The following is a 17,340-nucleotide window of genomic DNA, read 5'->3' as shown; positions in this document are numbered from 1 at the left end:
TAAGAGTTCCACTAAACCAAAAGAGATATAATATATTATTGAACATAAAATGGAATTTAGTGAACTGCATTTATTTTTACCTGGAACAGGCCTAATGTTGCTTGGATGTAAGCCCTAGAGAATCATCCAGTTATTTCCATGTTTGTGTGGCTGAAAGCTGCGTGGCAAGAAATTTCTCCAAAAGCAGGAATCAGTAATCACAGTACATTTTGGGACATCAACTCTCACCATCCCTGGCCATTGGCCATGATGGCCAGGGCCAATTGAAGTTTTCCAATGACATTCAAATGAATTTTCCATATTGAGAGTAGTTTTGAATGTTACTGAAGAACCACCACTGGCAGAACACTTGTGATGTGTGATAGAAACACAAGTCTAAAACTTCAGATGGGGGTGGGGAATGGCTGAATGGGGAGTTGTCCAACTTAAGAGGAATTAAACATATCTTCTATCTGTCACTTCTCCCCTGCAGATCACCCTCTCCAAATGCTACTTTGTTGTTGTTGTTGTTTAGTCATGTCTGACTCTTCATGACCCCATAGACCAGAGCACGCCAGGCACTTCTGTCTTCCACTGCCTCCTGCAGTTTGGTCAAACTCATGTTAGTAGCTTAGAGAACGCTGTCCAACCATCTCGTCCTCTGTTGCCCCCTTCTCCTGGTGCCCTCCATCTTTCCCAACATCAGGGTCTTTTCCAGGGAGTCTTCTCTTCTCATGAGGTCGCCAAAGTATTGGAGCCTCAGCTTCAGGATCTGTCCTTCCAGTGAGCACTCAGGGCTGATTTCCTTAAGAATGGATAGGTTTGATCTTCTTGCAGTCCATGGGACTCTCAAGAGTCTCCTCCAGCACCATAATTCAAAAGCATCAATTCTTCGGCGATCAGCCTTCTTTATGGTCCAGCTCTCACTTCCAGATAGTAGATAAATGATAGGCAGGTCTTGGTAATGGAAGCTGGCTAGTAAGAAACTTACTCTAAAATCACATTTTCTTTCACAGTTCATCCCCCAGTTGCCAAAGAATGAATGTTTCTTCCTTTGTAATGCTGCAGCTTTCATAAAATTCATAAATTTGCACACACATAGGTCTGATTTATACATCAAAGTAATGGGCTGATAAGATGTGGTTTATAGACCCAGCAATGAACCATGCACACTTTCCCCCGACTTGGCACCGAGATCACATATATTTGCATTGCGAAACTATCGTTTAATCTCTGCCTACTTGCCAGCCTGCCATTAGGTAGAGTGATACAGCTACCTCAGGCAGGTTTTTTATGTCATGAAAAGGCAGCAAATTCTTGGCTATTTAATTGATTACTGCATTTTTACTGCCAGGGAGGAGGAGCTCTTGTGGGATTTCCTACTTCCCTTTTTGTGTCCTTGTTAGTAGGTTGGATTGAACCATAGTTTCCTACTTCAAAAGTAATAGGGAACTGTGGTGCACCGTGATCTTATAATTGGAGCTGAGTGTGGGATGGAGTGCATGTGGGGGAACAAATAGGAACAGGGCTCCTTTACCATAAGAAACATGGGTTTATTAGTCTGAGATTGTTATGTTTAAACATAATCTGCAGCAGTCTACAAGAGCCTAGTAGAAATTCAGTATACCTGCCTTGCCTTTCTCCTCTTGCATGCATGGCTGAATGATGGCATTTTTTATCTGCCCTTGGAGAACACAATCACAAACCTAAATATTGATGAAACCTAAGATTTGTTTCCAATTCCTGTCTCGTAACTGGTCTATTGAATTTCCACTTCACAAGTGGAATTGCTAGACAGAACATTATTTATGTTCTATTTTACTGAAAGCCATGAATAGTCATAGCTTGAAAAGATCACATTATCAAAAGATAAAGAGGATCTTGAAATACATCAGAACGCAGCTTTTGCATGCTTTCAGACAATTACAGTATTTGACGAGAACAAATGGAAGAGGACAAACTTTTCTAGAGCTGTAGAGAGATGTAATTTCACAAATACATGGTAGTTTTTGTGCCATTTAAACAATGGTGTAGTCCATACTTGTAGAATAATAGGTTTTTATGCTCCTGAGCAGCACAAGTATTTTCTAATTTGAAAGGGATTGCACGGTCTTTACATAATTGTAGGAGGGAGTTTGCTGTTATTTAAGCCAGCCAGAAAAAGCAGAATATGTGATAAACACTCCCAGGATTGATAATAAGCTTCATTTAAATTTGAGGGCAGAAGATAGAGGTAGAAAGAGAAAGCTCTAGGAATTCACAGCTGTTGTGTAAAATCCTAAAAGGTCATTTGGCAATCACAGCTCTAACTTCACTCACTGGTTAAAACACTGTGAGGTAAAGGCTGGGACTATCAGCCAGTCTAGCTTTGAAAACAGAAATTACAGCTTGGGGGGGCCTTACATTTTGACATTTCTCTCTTGAACCAGAGCACCCATAAACCTCCTTTAAAAAACAAAAAACAAAGCTAAAAGTCCTGGGCCCCTGGTGGTCTTTGCCTCCCAAATCAGACCCCTTCTAACCACCTGATCGGAGCCCAATCTGCACCACTAGCCTTAGGCCCAGCTACGGAGGAATATGCAGGCCAGGATTATGGAGGAGGCAAATCTGGACTGAGTTTCCATTACGTTTCCCAAGGCACGGTCCTGGCTCACTGGCTGGTAGTGCCAGGGGTTGTAATCAATTAAGTTTGAGTACACAGACTGAAATTAATTAACAGGAGTAAGTTGGGTCCATTCTGAGTGAAACATAGTTGACTACCACCCATTTATTCCAGGATTTCCTGGTTTCTGTTTGTGGTCTACCACCTTTATTAATAGAGAATAAAGCATGAACAACCCTACAAATTATATGTATGATTCTATGAAGGCACCTTGCAGTTTTAGCTACTCATATGTTTGTAGCAGAAGCTTAAGCCAGCGTCTTTCACAACCCAGGAGCTAGTACTTCAAGCCTAACTCAAGGCTTCCTTCCTTTCTGACAAGTATATTAAAATTTTGTGGGTGTTTTGGGTGTTCCTCTACGATTTCAGAAGTGCATGCATATTTACAGGAAGATGTTAGAATTCCTGCTCCATGATTGCAGTCATGTCTATCGCATGACAGTATATGTTTTGACTCCACAGATTGGGATGTGATGGAGACAAGATGTTTATGTTACTGTGTTCTGAGAAGTGGAACTATTGTCCTTTGTTCTTTTTCTCTTTGCTGTCCGATGCTAGAGAGAAAGGGAGCCATGTTGCAGTGCTCCATGTGTGTTTATATGTAAATAAATTAGATTAGCCAAAGTGCGTTGCTGAGGTCTGTTATGCAAAACTGCGCAAACTCTGCAGATCCCTAAGTGTGCCAGTGTCAGTTGGCATCAGTTGCTGTGATATTCGGGCAGAAGAAAGCTTATGAAGCTCCTGAACGATTGACCAGTCGGGCATGTGTCTCTACCAGGGTCCTACTCGAGTGTAGGCTGAACTCCTGACAGAAGTATGAAATGAGTCATGGGGCATCAAAGGACAAAGGTGATTTAAAATAAGAGTACAGCATGCTTGTTGGTTAGATCCATCCAAACATGACCCTCAAGTAACTTCAGCACCAATATTGAAAATCTCCGCAACTAATGTAAGCGCCATAGGATGTATTTAAAGGGTTCAAACCGAACTGCTTTGGAAATAATTTATACAGGGAATTGGCTGAATGCAAAAATGGATTGTGATGGGGGTCCTAAGCATCTGCTGCAGGGGTGAGGGGCTTCTTCCATCCTGAGGGTCACATTGCCTTCTTGGCAAACTTTTAGGGGCCACATGCCAGTTGTGGTCAGGGCCAGAGGCAAAAGTAGCTCATTTTTACCCTTGTACATTAGGCTAGTTTCTGCACATACGTAATATTCCCCTCTGTTCTCCATCCAGGGAAGAAAGAGGTGTTCCAGCCAGGCAAAAGCTCTCAAAGAGGATGCGAAGGAGGTCGAGTAATGGTGTGGGTGAGGAGGGTGTGTGGCGGGAAAAGAGGCTTGGTGGGCCGCATTTGGGCCTCAGTTCCCCATTTCTGGTCTATTGCCATCTGTGTGACTAAAACAATCAGACTGATGGAATTGGAAAAGAGAAAAACAACAACAATGAATACTGAATGATTAAATGAGTTGGCATGAGGTACAGAAACAATCACTTTACAAAATCTTTATTACAAATTTTACATCTTTGGGTCCTTCAGAATTATTTCAATCGATTTCAAAGATCATTGTTGACAAATCACATAGACGAGGTTCTGTGTTTTCATTTCACATTGGAAAAAAAGCAAACATTTCTTGAGAAAAGTAGTCTATACATGTATATAAAACTGGCAAACACAACCCTGGGAGCAGGGTTATTTCAAAATAAGTAGTTATTCCAAATGCGTGTGTGTGTGTGTGTGTGTATGTGTGTGTGTGTGTGTGGAGCCACAATTAAATAGAGAGAGTTATTTTCAGTACAAGCCTGAATTTGGAGCTTGGGATTCAGAAATTGACTTGAGGGGGGTTAGTCAAATTTACAGTGTTATGATCAAGTCACATCATTTCCTTCACATGGTCGGCAAAATAAGGGAGAGTCACATTATGCAGATACTCAAAACTGGCTTCTCTAAACAGTGCTTCTAATAAGGTGGCTTCTATCCTGCTGCTGAATCATCTGAGATTAATGGAAAGCCACTCAATATCTCTGTCCAGGTAGAGTCTTCTACTGTTGTTGCTAGTAAATTGTGACTATCCTTGGTCTGCCAGGCATTGTTCAGAAAGCTGAAGCAGTATGTGTGCATACATGCACTGAACCAAACCTCAACTGCTTCTCTCTGATATTCAGATACCATATATCATGAATTCACTTGGTGTACATTCTTATGCATGATATATGCTTTGAGAAGCAGCAAACAGCTTTCAAATAAGTACCAGGGGCTTCAAACTGAACCAATACAGAGGCTGAGGAGAAGGCCAATTTGATCATAGCAAAAAGCAGAGCTTTTTTTCAGCCGGAACTCACCAAAACTCAGTTCTGGCACCTCTCAGGTGGGTGCCATTGCTATTCTAAGAGAACAAGGGAGGAATTCGTGGTGAGTTCCAGCACCTCTTTTTCTAGAAAAATAGCACTGGCTAGAAGGAATCATGGCGGTTTTAAGAGAGGCATTGAAAATGAGACACACCCCCCCCCTTTAAAAAAGGCTCATTTTCACAGCAGTTACAAGGTTACTACTAGATATGGAAAAGAGGTCTAGTAGTGGTTGCAAAAAAAGGGGGGAGGGCATGCTGATGCTGAGAAGGAACAAGTAGTGGTGAAATATTTTCAGTCTGAGGGCCACATTTCCTCACAGAGAAACTTCTGTGGGGCGCATGCCAGAGGTGGAGGGGGCTAATACCAAATACACAACCCACTCACACAAATATACACACACTGTTCTCTCATATCCACACCCTGCCCTCCCAGTCACACAGCCTCTGAAACCTTCCCTGCTCTCTTGCACTGTTTTTTCCCTTCTCAAGTTATCATCCTCCCCCTTCTCTTTCTCCAGTCCTGTGAATTGTTGTTCAAGTGCAAATGGGACCCATTTTTTTCTAAACCCTCCCACCTGCCCCCACAAACTGCCCCTCTTAGGTGGCAATTAGGCTTAGGAACAAAGTTCCCATTCATGTCAAATCCTAGAGCAAAGAGGATTGTATTGAAAAAGTAAACACCAAGGTCACCATTCACTGGTCTTGGGAGATGTGAGGCAGAATTCCAGCAGAGAAACTGGAACAAGGCTTGTCACCTTTGTGCCCAGACATCTACAGGTTAGATGAGGTTTGGAGAGGGAGATCAGATCAGAAAAGCAGATTGGGGAGTTATCAGCACAATGGAGGCAGCCAAAGACTTTTGACTGAATGAGAGTAGCCAGAAAGTGACAGTGGAATGAGAAAAGTCAAAGACAAAGGTCTAACCCTACTGAGAACTCTCCAGGGACTGGAAGAGATGAAGAGCACTGAAAGAAATAGGAAGAGGAGGAAGAAAAGTATGGAACGTTGTAAAAGATGGGAGAAGAGGCAACAAAGTAAAATTATCTAAGCAACAGACCCTTGATGATGAAACTGATTGTATCTTGAATAATGCAATGACCAAATCTAAAATTTAACCTGATTAAGGAAAATAGAAACAGCTCTAATCAACAGCAGGACTTTACCCAGTTGGTTTTAAATGGCATGATTTTTTGCCGTATTAGAGGTGGCGGCAGGAGGTATTATCTTCTATAAATCACATCAGAACCCAGCAGCATCCTAGCTGTTACACTTGCAGTGTACTGGAGGCTCAAGATTAAATGGCATCTTCATGTGGATTCACTTATTTGCAAAAAATAACAAGGCTGCCATGGCTTTTAAGATTTTATCTCCCCAACGCACATGGCGGCATATCTGTCAAGGGTTAATTTCCAGTCGCAGGCATGGGGTATTATGCCACCCAAAAGCAACTAGAGCTGGAATGGCACACTTCCAAACAGCAACTTAGCTAGCCCTTAGTCCTCTGGCATGGCTATAACTCTGTCATTGCAATTGCCAGGTTTTCTGAAACAGGTAGCTGTAAATTTTGGATACTCTTTTGCTGTGGAAAGACAAGCCTGGGGAGAAATTATACTAAATTAGTATTTTAAAAATGAAACTAGTAGATTGTTTAAAGAGCATCTTTGCTGCGGAAAGACATAGGAAAACAATTCCCTTGGTAACTTTTTCTTGGCTCTGTCTTCAGGGACGTCAGGAGTGGATAGATACACTTAGGAGCAGTGTGTTTAAACCCTGGTCACAATTCTTTCCCCTGTGTACCACACTGAGTTCATCTGACCAACATATGAAGTGCTATTAATATATCATATCATAAGCACTCAACAGAGTTTGGCACTTTATAGCATCTCCAGCATCCAGCCAACATGACTGTTCAGTGTCTTCCAGGTGTCCGTTCACAGTACAATATACTCTCTTAATTTCCATGGACAGGGATGTCTTGGATACCCAGAATATCCCTTCTGTAACCACAACACTCAAAAATTTGCAGAGGGAATAAAATACACAACCCACTAAAAGTAGCTCAAATGTATTCCTAACCACACAACTTTTTCATGTTTTGACACGGATTTGTAGAATGTGTGGTTTTTAGTCCAGGCATGGGATAGTTAAGAAAGAGGAATCCTCAGGTTTACTTAGCTACATGCAGGCTCAGAATAGACTCTACGCTGGAAAAGCAACTTCAAATTTCCATGCCCAGAAAAGCAGAATTCTGCAACCAGGGTAAATGAGGCAAATGAAACCAATTTGTGCATTTGCTTCTTTCACACTTTCTCTACTTCTGTGTGTCTTACAAAGGGCTCTTAGCTATGACAGAGGTAAGGTGTCAGAGGGACCCAAGGGTCAAGACCTATTGTCCTGTGCTGCTCAGACCACTGCTGAAAACCTGGCTAAGCTTTGCACCTAGGCTGCGATACTGGCTTCACAGGCCTCACCCAGGCCTATAAAGCCTTGGCCTCAAAATTCGCTCATTAGTCTGAACCTTCAGTCACTGTGACGGTTCAGCAGTTGACTTCTGGTGCCTTGCCCTTCCCCACAGATTTCTCTGGAGCATTTTGAAATGCTACATCAGATAATGTATTTAGAGTTGGGGGGGAGGGGGAGAACTATGGCAGCAATCTTCTGCCAACTTACCTGGGAGCAAGCTTCATTGAGGTTTTGCCTTGGCATCCAACAACCAAGAGCAGACATTGCTAAGAGATTGATAGTCACAGATGCCCTGACTCCTAATCACCGGACATATTCCGCATCCCTACTTTCTAAATTCATTTTGCATCGATTGTGTGCACACAATCTATCCTCCCACCTTGAGAGATAGAAACTCGTCAAATGTGGGTGGCGGCGGCGAGAGAAACAGATTCTCAGAAATGCAGAATTCTCAGTCCAAAACTAACTTTTAATTCACAGCCCTGATTTTATGTGTTCCTGAGTTAAGGACTGGAGTGTTCTGAGACAGAGCAATGAAACATGAAGATGTTCGTAAACACTAGAGGCCTCAGCTAGAGCTTTCTTGTGCCTGCTTTTTAGTAGAAACAACCCACCCTGCAGTCACAAATTAAGGCGTACTGAACGGAAGAATTGTTAATTGTGAACAGCTTGCCCAACTTTAGAATTTCTTTTTTAAAAAATTACAAAGTGCCTTGTGATTCAAGAAGGGTTTTTCCAAGCCCAGAAGAGGGGATTCACAAGTCTAACACTGCACATTCCTCAGGCCAGTTAGAGTGACTTTCCCGTGAGTGTAGATGTCTTCATCTGTGCCTCGATTAAGGTGCTTCACCATATTTTTCTCAAAGAGCAGCGGGTGGTAGGCGCCCATAGTGCAGGCTTGGTCAAAGAACTTCTGGTAATAATGGCAAACGTCTGTCTGCCTTTTGGAAGGGAGAAACTCGTAAATATCCACTTCGTCGCAGAAGTTCATCATAAGAGCAATGCCTAGAAAGGGAGGAGAGAGAGAGAGAGAGACAAAGGATCCATTAAAAGACACAGCAGAATGGGTGGCCTGAAGGCAGAGTTTAAAAATCATGAGGGGTGTGTGTGTGTGTGTGTGTGTGTGTGAGAGAGAGAGAGAGAGAGAGAGAGAGAGAGAGAGAGAGAGAGAGAGGGAAATCCTTAGCAACGCAGAGGGAAGAAAGGAGGTCTTCCTGATGTTTTCTTTTGACTAGAAGCCTAGACAAAAGGAGTTAAAGGCTCTACAGCAGGGATGGGGAAGCTGTGGCAATCCAGATGTTGTTAGATTCCAACCACCTTTCTGCCCAAGTAGCATGGCCAGTGGTGAGGAATAATGGGATCTGGGAACCCAGAAGGCTACAGATCCCCCTGGCCTGATAGATATTGTTGAAGATAGCCTCTTCCCCACCCTTGATTGCTGTAACTGAACACTGTTCTATGGCTAAGATTGCACCGGAATATGGATAGAAGTGATTTCTCTGCTGTATGTCGGAAACAGGATGAGAGCAAATGGTAACATAAAGCAGAAGTGGAATTGCTTGTACTATTTTTATTCCCAAGCTGGAGCTGTGCTGCCATCTAGTGGCCTTTCCCCTTAGATGTACAAAACTCCCCACAGGTACGTGTAGTGACAGACATTCTCTTAATGAGCCACAATTACCAGGTTTTCTCACTCAGGCCTGTACATAAAAACAATACACCACAATACGAATGAAGCTGGTTGTATCACGTGCTGAACTTGTGCAGGGGGGATTCCCTCCCCACTCCTCTCCACCGACAGCTGTTGTCCTTTGGCCCTCGTAAAAATCCTGTGGCATGAGCAGTTTTGAGCGTGAGGCGGAAATCCGGAGGAGGCTGCTTGTCTGAGTGGGGGGAGGCATTCATACAATCTTCCTCTGCCCTAGCTCCCTCCTCTATTCCTCCCTCCCTCCACATCGCAAGACTTTGCTGAGAGCCCCAAGATGCTCAGGGCAGGGGGACGGGGGTCTTTGGAGACGGAAAGGTCAGCTGCATACTCATGACTTATCACAATGTTGGTAAATCAAACGCAACCATTGGCACTGCTTTTCATCTGCCTAGCTGAAGCATTTCCATTGAGGCTGACTAATGGCCAGAGGAGGAAAGTTCCTTTCCTCAAACAGAGGTGGGGAACCTTCAACCTACCAGGCCCAGCGAGTGGCCATTTTGTGTGACTACGCCCACATTTCCTGCACCTGAGATCAACATTGGTTGATAAGACAGCTACGGCCATTCCTGGGTTGGGACAGCTGGACCACAGTTCTCCATGCACTGCTAACCTCACAGTTGGATTACTGCAACATGCTGTGTGTGGGGCTACCCTTGGAGTTGATCTGGAGGGGGCAGCTGGTGCAGAAGACGACGGCCAGCTTTCTTTGGGGATTTGTACTGGCAACCAATTTGCTACCAGGCTAGTTTGGGACCAGGTTACTCGAGAGACCACCCTATCTGTTACAAACTCAGTAGATTACTGTGGTTTGCAGGAGAGGTCTCCCACAAGTTTCAAAAATAGCAGACACTCACTCTGCAATAGCTCGGAGCAGGGTTTTTAGTGTGGCTGCCCCTGTCCTGGAAAATAGCATTCCTATCAAGATATGACTTGACTATTTACACTTTTTTGGGGGGGGGTTGGTTGTGGAAATAGTTGAAGATATTTTTGTTCTGGCAAGTTTTTCCAATTGGATCAACGGGACTATATCACAAGTGTCCATTTGTGAGGGTTTTTAGTCTTGCTTTAAACATATTTGTTGTGTTTTTAAGAGTTTTTTAATTATTTTATGTGTAAATCAGCTTGAGACAGTGGCTTAGAAGACAATTAATAAATTACTTTTAATAATAATAATGGGAGTGAGCCTCTAAATAAGCCCAAGCCCATGCAACTGCATGTTCTTTCACTGTTTACACACAACACACACACATGCCTCTTTGCCTTTCTCCATTTTCCTTGTGTCAAATTTCTGATTGCAAAGTTCCATTCAGGTGGGATCCTCTCCTCTTGTCATTTGCAAATTGCCATGCATACTGTTAGTACTATAAAATGATGCTGCTGAGGATGACGATACAATCTGTACCACGGGCTTCCGTGAATAGCAGTTCCTGGCAGATTTATTTTCCACAATTCCTCAAAGCCATTTATGATTTATATTCATAACGCATTACTGGAAAAGGTGCTGTTCTGACAATTAACAGCGAAAAAACAGATTATTTTTATCCCGAGGCAGAAGAGAAGCTTCACAGAGCTGTCATGTGGAACATGCTGTAGGGTGGAAGAAGAAGAAGAAGAAGAAGAAGAAGAAGAAGAAGAAGAAGAAGAAGAAGAAGAAGAGGAGGAGGAAGAAGAAGAAAATAATAATTCCCTCTGTGCATTGTGCAAGTACAAGAGGCAGATCCTTGACCCAATAGTGTTTACACTAAGGAAAAAGCACCTGTGGCCCTCCAGATGACACAGCACAACTCCCGTCCTCCTTAACCACTGGGCAGGCTGGCAGGGCTTGGTAGGAATTGGAATCCAACAACATCTGGAGGAACACATATCACCCATCCTTGGTTTGCAGTCAAAAGATGGAGACAAGTGCCAACAGGAGAATAACATGTTTGCTCAATATAGTGTCCTCCAGATGTTGGTGGCCAAACCGGTTGGGCCTGATGAGAATTGGGAGGCAACAACGTCTGGGGGCACCAGGACGACTACCCCAGCAGTAAGGTATGCTAAAGGGTGATGTCAAAGGCTTCACTAAACAAGTGAGGGAGGCAAGAGGGGTGGCAGCACCTTATAACAGAGGCCAGGGATAGACTGAAGTTGTAGAATGAGCATTTGTTAAGAAATCTAGCAGTCTATTTTATGAGGAAAGGGATAAATGAGAGCAATGGATTGACCTCTTTTTTCTCTTCCATGTCTCAGCTGCTCTCAGCCAGAGACTTGATTCTACTGAATTTGTGGGTCCCTTTTTTACTCCCTCAGCTCAACTGCCACCAACGTTTTGTTAGCTCAGAGGTTCTTACCTGGCCGTTTTGGCTGCTTTTCCTTGAATTTACAAATCTATATACTTCTGCAAACTGAGCTCCCCAAGTATGTAGAAACCCTTCTCTTATTGATAGGCACTCAACTGGCCAAGTTCACTGTTATATGAAAAGATAGGTAACACCCACTCACAGTCCACAGAAGAAACCCAGGACTTGTCCTGAAAACAACGTACCAAGCATCCCTGAAGATGGAGGATTTGGCTGAATATCCTCTGGTGAGTTTTCTTGAAGGATATCCCAGAGCTGCCACTGCATGTGGGGATTCAGGATATAAAAAGGTTGTTCCGGGTGCCTTTTCCGATAGTTCTTGTAGCTTTTAAAGAAATTGTAATCCGGTTTTTGGTACCACTGAAACCAAAAGCAAAAAAGAATTGTGGCTCTTCTACGAATACTAGCAAAACTGTCTCCAAACAGAGAAGCCTGATTCAGAGATGTTCTCAAAAATAAAAAAATAAAAAAAAAATTCATGTCCCCACACCAAGCAGAAGAACCGTGCCGAATTTCAGAAGAACAGCTGCAGTGGTTCCGTGAGGGCTGCCTTTGCAGCTCTGAGGTGCATCACTTAAATCTCAAGTGTTTTGCGGGCAATTGGCTTGAAAATTGTAGACATGAGAGAGATGCTGCTAGACAAGAAGCTTGCTGAACTGCAGAGAAATAGATCCAGGGGTTGTTTGTTTTTAAATTGATTTTTTGGGGGGTTGTGGAAATAATTAAAGGGATGTGCTTTTATCCTTTGGTTTTCTTTGTAGGCAATAATTCAATAGCTGCCCTAAGCCTTGGTGGAACTGTACATGGAGCATCAAAGTGTTTTGATTTGAGGATTAGGCCGATTTCAGGTACCTGGTGCTTCTGGTGTCAGGTGTGAGGAGATACTAGAGAAGGAGTCAGCAACGTTTTTCAGCCGTGGACCCTCAGACCATGTGGTGGGCCGGACTATATTTTTTGGGGGGAAATGAACGGATTCCTATGCCCCACAAATAACCCAGAGATGCATTTTAAATAAAAGCACACATTCTACTCATGTAAAGACACGCTGATTCCCAGACTGTCCGTGGGCCGGATTGAGAAGGTGATTGGGCCACATCCGGCCCACGGGCCTTAGGCTGTCTTCCCCTGTACTAGTCTTTACAACCACAGAACCATGCATTTCCAGGATGACCACAACCTTCTCCCAGAATCCACTGCAATTCCAGGCAATTATTTTAATATGCACATAGCTCAAACGTACCTCGTGGATACCTGAGTGATATGGTGCTGGATCCCACACAATTAAGATTCCAGAATTATACTGCGGATCTGTAACAAACTTCTGTTCTTCTACAGTAATAAGCTGGGAATGACAAAAGAGGTGGTGATTAATACATGTTGCCACTCTGAAAAGCACAGGGAGGTCAGACTGCAAGGCTTTACTGGTGGCAAATGTCACTGACTGTTGCAGGACACTGTTCCATGAGAACTGCAACTTTTAAGCTGCAGTTCCTTTTGAAACCAAGGGCAATGATCTTGATAACCAGGGCAGGATCGGTGAAAACAGTGGCTCCAAATCTAGACAGATCTAGTCATGCAGTAGGGTTAAATGACCTAGCCACACATTCTCTTGAATTATTCTCAAATCAGGCTAAAGACCATGAGGTAGTGCACATATCTCTCTTCTGGCCCAGTGGCAAAGAATGCTTGGAGCAATTTAAAAACAAGGTCAGCTCTGTTCACCCAACTATGAAATGCTGTGCAATAGCAGCATCAAAAATTCACACATCCCTTTCCTAGATATCATCCTCACTATTGATCCAAACAAGATTATCATGGATTTCTTCTTCTTTTTTTTATAACAATTCGTTAATTTTATATAGTTTAAAAACCTGATGCTCAAGTTTATTGGAGCATCTATAGTGAAAAAATGAATTCAAAAACACCTTACACCTGTACAGAAAATATCCTCTGCACATCTTTGATTGCAGCAGGTACCAAGCACCTATATTCTCCAGACAGTGCCCTTCTTTGCACACAATGGTCAATGGCTTTCATATCATAGAATTGGGAACCCATGGGTCATCTACTAGCGCAAGCAGCAGCGACAAGCCAAAGTTTGGCCTGTTGTAACATGCAAATGCATGATCATGGGAAACAAACCATGATCTGAAGCTAAGGTTTGTTTTGCTTCAGGAGAAACTAGTGACAATCCAGGGTTCACAAACCTCATGGCTTGTCGCTTCAGCTCACCTGATGGGAGAAGCAAAGTGGGAACAATCTCTTTCGCAGTAATCCATAAGACATGGTTTACCGTGACATGCGAACAAGACCAGTCTGTCCTCCACTTCATATGCACTTGATGGCACAGCCTCCCACCATCTCCCAACTTTTTCATGACCATGAAGGTGGGTTATACACAGGTAGCCAACTCACAAAGCCTTGCAAAAGGCACCTGCAAGTTCTTTTCACCGTCAAGCTCAAAATCCATGTAAGTGTGATAGGAATTTTGAGGTCTTAGATATATGTTAAATGTTCATAAGTGTACCAACCAACCACTTACATAGATCAGCACAGGAAGACTGACCTGGAACCATTTTGATTCCCAAACTGACCAAATGTTTTCTCTGCAAGGTCAAAGGAAAATGGAAAAGCCTCCCCATTGTCTTTTCCTTCACAAATCCTGTCTTAAGGGTATGTCTGTGTTTCAATAGGGTGTGAGCCTGTGACATGGCCCAGGAACTAAGTATTTATCATTACAAAAGACTGGCCAGGCTACCCAGGCAATCCAATCAAGTAACCTGCCAGACAGGAGATAAACAAGGACAGGAGAAAAACAACATTCAAATTTCTGTTTTAGACCCCCTTTTCTGTGATGTAGGTATGATGTATCTGGGGGGTGGTCTTAGGTTACACCCCTTCTGTGATGTATGTATGTTTCTGGGGGTGGTCTTGATCTATAGGGTGGCAATTTCAAAAGTCCATATAAGGCCTTGCACACTATTGTTCTGGGTTCTTCCTCCTTTCCTGCGGGTAAGGCGACCACCCTGTTGCAACAGTTCAATAAAGATCAAGCTTACTAGCTGCTTTGCTTCTCAATATTCTCTGATTGGCCTCTGTTATTTTCTCCTACCAATAGGGAACCTATGTAAGGACTCTATATGGGCTCTTGGATAACCCATAAGGGGAAAAGGGCAGATTTTTGTTTACAACAGGAGAACGGAAATACTGTTCTTATTTTAATAATTTATATACTCCTTATTCCCCACATGGCCTCTAAATGGTTTACAAAGCATAAAAAAAACCAATTGAACATCTTTGTTAAGATACAGTGTAATTAGAAACACACCATAATTAAAGTGCATAATAAAACAGTCCCATTAAAACATTAAAATACAAATGACCGTTATTAAAATGTGCAATGGAACAGCCCCGTTAAAACACAGGGGAATGCCTGTGTAAACCACCTGTCAGAGGCTCAGGAGCAGAAGAGCAGGGGAGAGAGCAAATAGAGAGCGGAGGAGAGGAATCAGAGGGGAGCGTAGGGGAATATGACAGTGGACCGAGAGATTCCATGAGCTTCTCCAGCGAATCAGAAGATTCCCAGGAGGGGGCGCCTATGGTAAGGGCGAGGCGAATCCCAGGAGGGACGATCCATAAACAAGGAACCAGAGGGGAGTACCAAAGGAGTAGCGGAGGAGTAGGGCCAGTTCCCTCACCAGAGCACAGTGGGGGGGAAGAGTCACGTGAGTCAGGACCAGCTTCTCCTCCATCGGGGAGTGGGGAGACGGAGGGAAGGCCAGGTCCAGCTAGCCTCCCCGAAAGGGGGAGCAGTGACACAAGTGTAACGGTCAGAAGGAAAGTGGGAGGCTGCGCGCGCGCGCCAAGTTCAAATGTGGAGGAGCGCGGGACAGCAGAAAACCCGGATTGGGAGCCAGGTCCTAAAGCCCGAAAGAGGGGGGGGGAGGAGTCGGGAGAATCAGCGTCAGAAGAATCTCGGAGGGCTGAGACTCCGACTAGCAGAAGGACCCAGAGAAAGAAGGAACAGAGGAAGAGGTGGAGTAAGGCTAGAATCTTAAGCTGGTGTCAGGGGGGAGGAGATTCAGATGGGACTTCTACGGTCTGATGGATAGATGTAGCGTTGCGCGCTACGCGTCTGGAAATGAGACTGAACTTCAATAAAGACTTTTTAACTTGAGCAAGAAGCAGCGTTGGTCTTGTGTGAGCTGGGACCTTGGGCAGCGCTGACACCACCGATCAGCAATCTAGGGTTGTTAAACAATTGGATTAGATTTCGATTTTTCTACTAGGGCCTATATTCTGGATCATCCTTACTGGGAAATGAGCTTGTTACCCCACTCCTCTGCTTATTCTATGGTAGTCCGTGCCTGAGAAGGGGATTTTGGTCAACAGACCCCATTACAGGAAGCTCATCATGCATGTTGACGCAAACTGAGTTGCAACACTTTCTTGTAAACCTATTGTTTCCTTTACTGTAAATCTCTGCTATCTCCCCTTATCACTTGTGGGTTTAAAACAAACAGAACAGCATCTGACTCAATCTGGAAGTGTTAAGGCAAGATATTATCACCTGCACCGGGCACTCCTTCCTATTCACTCCTTCCCACATTAATCAAGTAGTGTCAATGGCCTGAGGCTCCTTCCAGTAGAGCCCAAAAGATTACATTAATCCCCTACTCACCTAGAAACAGAATGGTGTTTTTTTAGAAGCAATTTCTAAAGCCTTTAGACTTTTCCTGGCTGGCACCACTTTAAATCCTTTACCACTCTTTCATGGCCAAGAAGACAAGAGTTGTCTTTGCTTCTGTTTTAATTTTGATCCAATTTGAGACCCACTCCCTTTATTCTCCTTGTCATGTCCCAAACTCGTCCAATTGCTTTCTTCTGATCCTTCCCTAAAACCTTTCCCAACACCCCATAAAAGTACTACCCCCTTCCTCCTCTGACAACCTCCCCTTCTCTTCCTAAAGCAAGTCAGTCTGATCTCCCTGGCTCATGTCAATGCATCCTAGAGTTTCTATACGTTCCCAGGAATGCTTTAACGATAATCAATATAATTGGCTTAGTTACAGTACTAAGGCAAGGCATGGGGAAACTTTTTGTACCCAAAGGCCACTTGCCCTCACAGACAACCTTCTGGGAGCACATGCCAGAGAAGGGTGAGGCAGAAGCAAAAGTGGGTGGGGCCACAGGTGTGGCAGAAGGCTGCATTCAAGTCACACAACCAAGCCAGAGGTTTCTGTGCACATGCCGGTCACGCCCCTTTCTCCGATCAGGCAAGCAAAAAGCCAAAGAAACATCTGAAGGCAGCCCTGTTTAGGGAAGTTTTTAAGATTTAATGCTGTATTGTTTTTAACACTCAATTGGGAGCCACCCAGGGTGGCTGCGGAAACTCCGCCAGATGGGCGGGGTATAAATAATAAATTATTATCATCATCATCATCATCATCATCATCATCATCATCTTCACTTTCCACTGCTTCTGCACACTGAGGTTCAGGGGCAGTTCTGCACAAACCTGCAAACGTGTTTCTCCATTAATTCCGCTGCCTCATTAGTATCCTGCCACCTAATACTTCTGGCTATCTTTAGCACAGTACGTCCACACCAGTACTGCCGCAGCTTCACAATCCCGCTTGCAGTGCCTTTCTGCCCTCCATCAGCTTGTGGCTAAATTGCTACCAGATTTACTTGTGTTCCCCTGTACGACTCCTAATGAACTACTTCATTACTTAACTGTTTGGGCTTTAGACTGCCTTGCTAACGCTGGACTTATTTGCCTCTGTAATTCATTCTGCGTTAGCTATTACACGGATGAATGGCATATCTCATATATAT

The 17,340-nt window shown here is 43.7% G+C and overlaps 1 protein-coding gene across 2 annotated transcripts in view; it reads right to left on the bottom strand.

Moving 5' to 3' along the window:
• Positions 1–4,391: 4,391 nt before the first annotated feature.
• The window catches only part of ST6GAL1 (ST6 beta-galactoside alpha-2,6-sialyltransferase 1), a 28,344-nt gene continuing 15,395 nt past the window's right edge, over positions 4,392–17,340 (bottom strand). For both annotated transcript variants that reach the window (XM_053389948.1, XM_053389950.1), the window contains exons 4-6: positions 12,743–12,844; positions 11,688–11,862; positions 4,392–8,457 (exon numbers count right to left, since the gene is read on the bottom strand). In XM_053389948.1, the coding sequence (XP_053245923.1) occupies positions 8,216–8,457; positions 11,688–11,862; positions 12,743–12,844 (519 nt within the window). In that variant the 3' untranslated portion in view covers positions 4,392–8,215. The remainder of the gene's footprint in view (positions 8,458–11,687; positions 11,863–12,742; positions 12,845–17,340) is intronic.

This window comes from Podarcis raffonei, chromosome 5, assembly GCF_027172205.1.
Source record: "Podarcis raffonei isolate rPodRaf1 chromosome 5, rPodRaf1.pri, whole genome shotgun sequence".
In the NCBI taxonomy this organism is placed as follows: Eukaryota; Metazoa; Chordata; class Lepidosauria; order Squamata; family Lacertidae; genus Podarcis; species Podarcis raffonei.
This window is presented reverse-complemented; position numbering and strand designations above follow the sequence as displayed.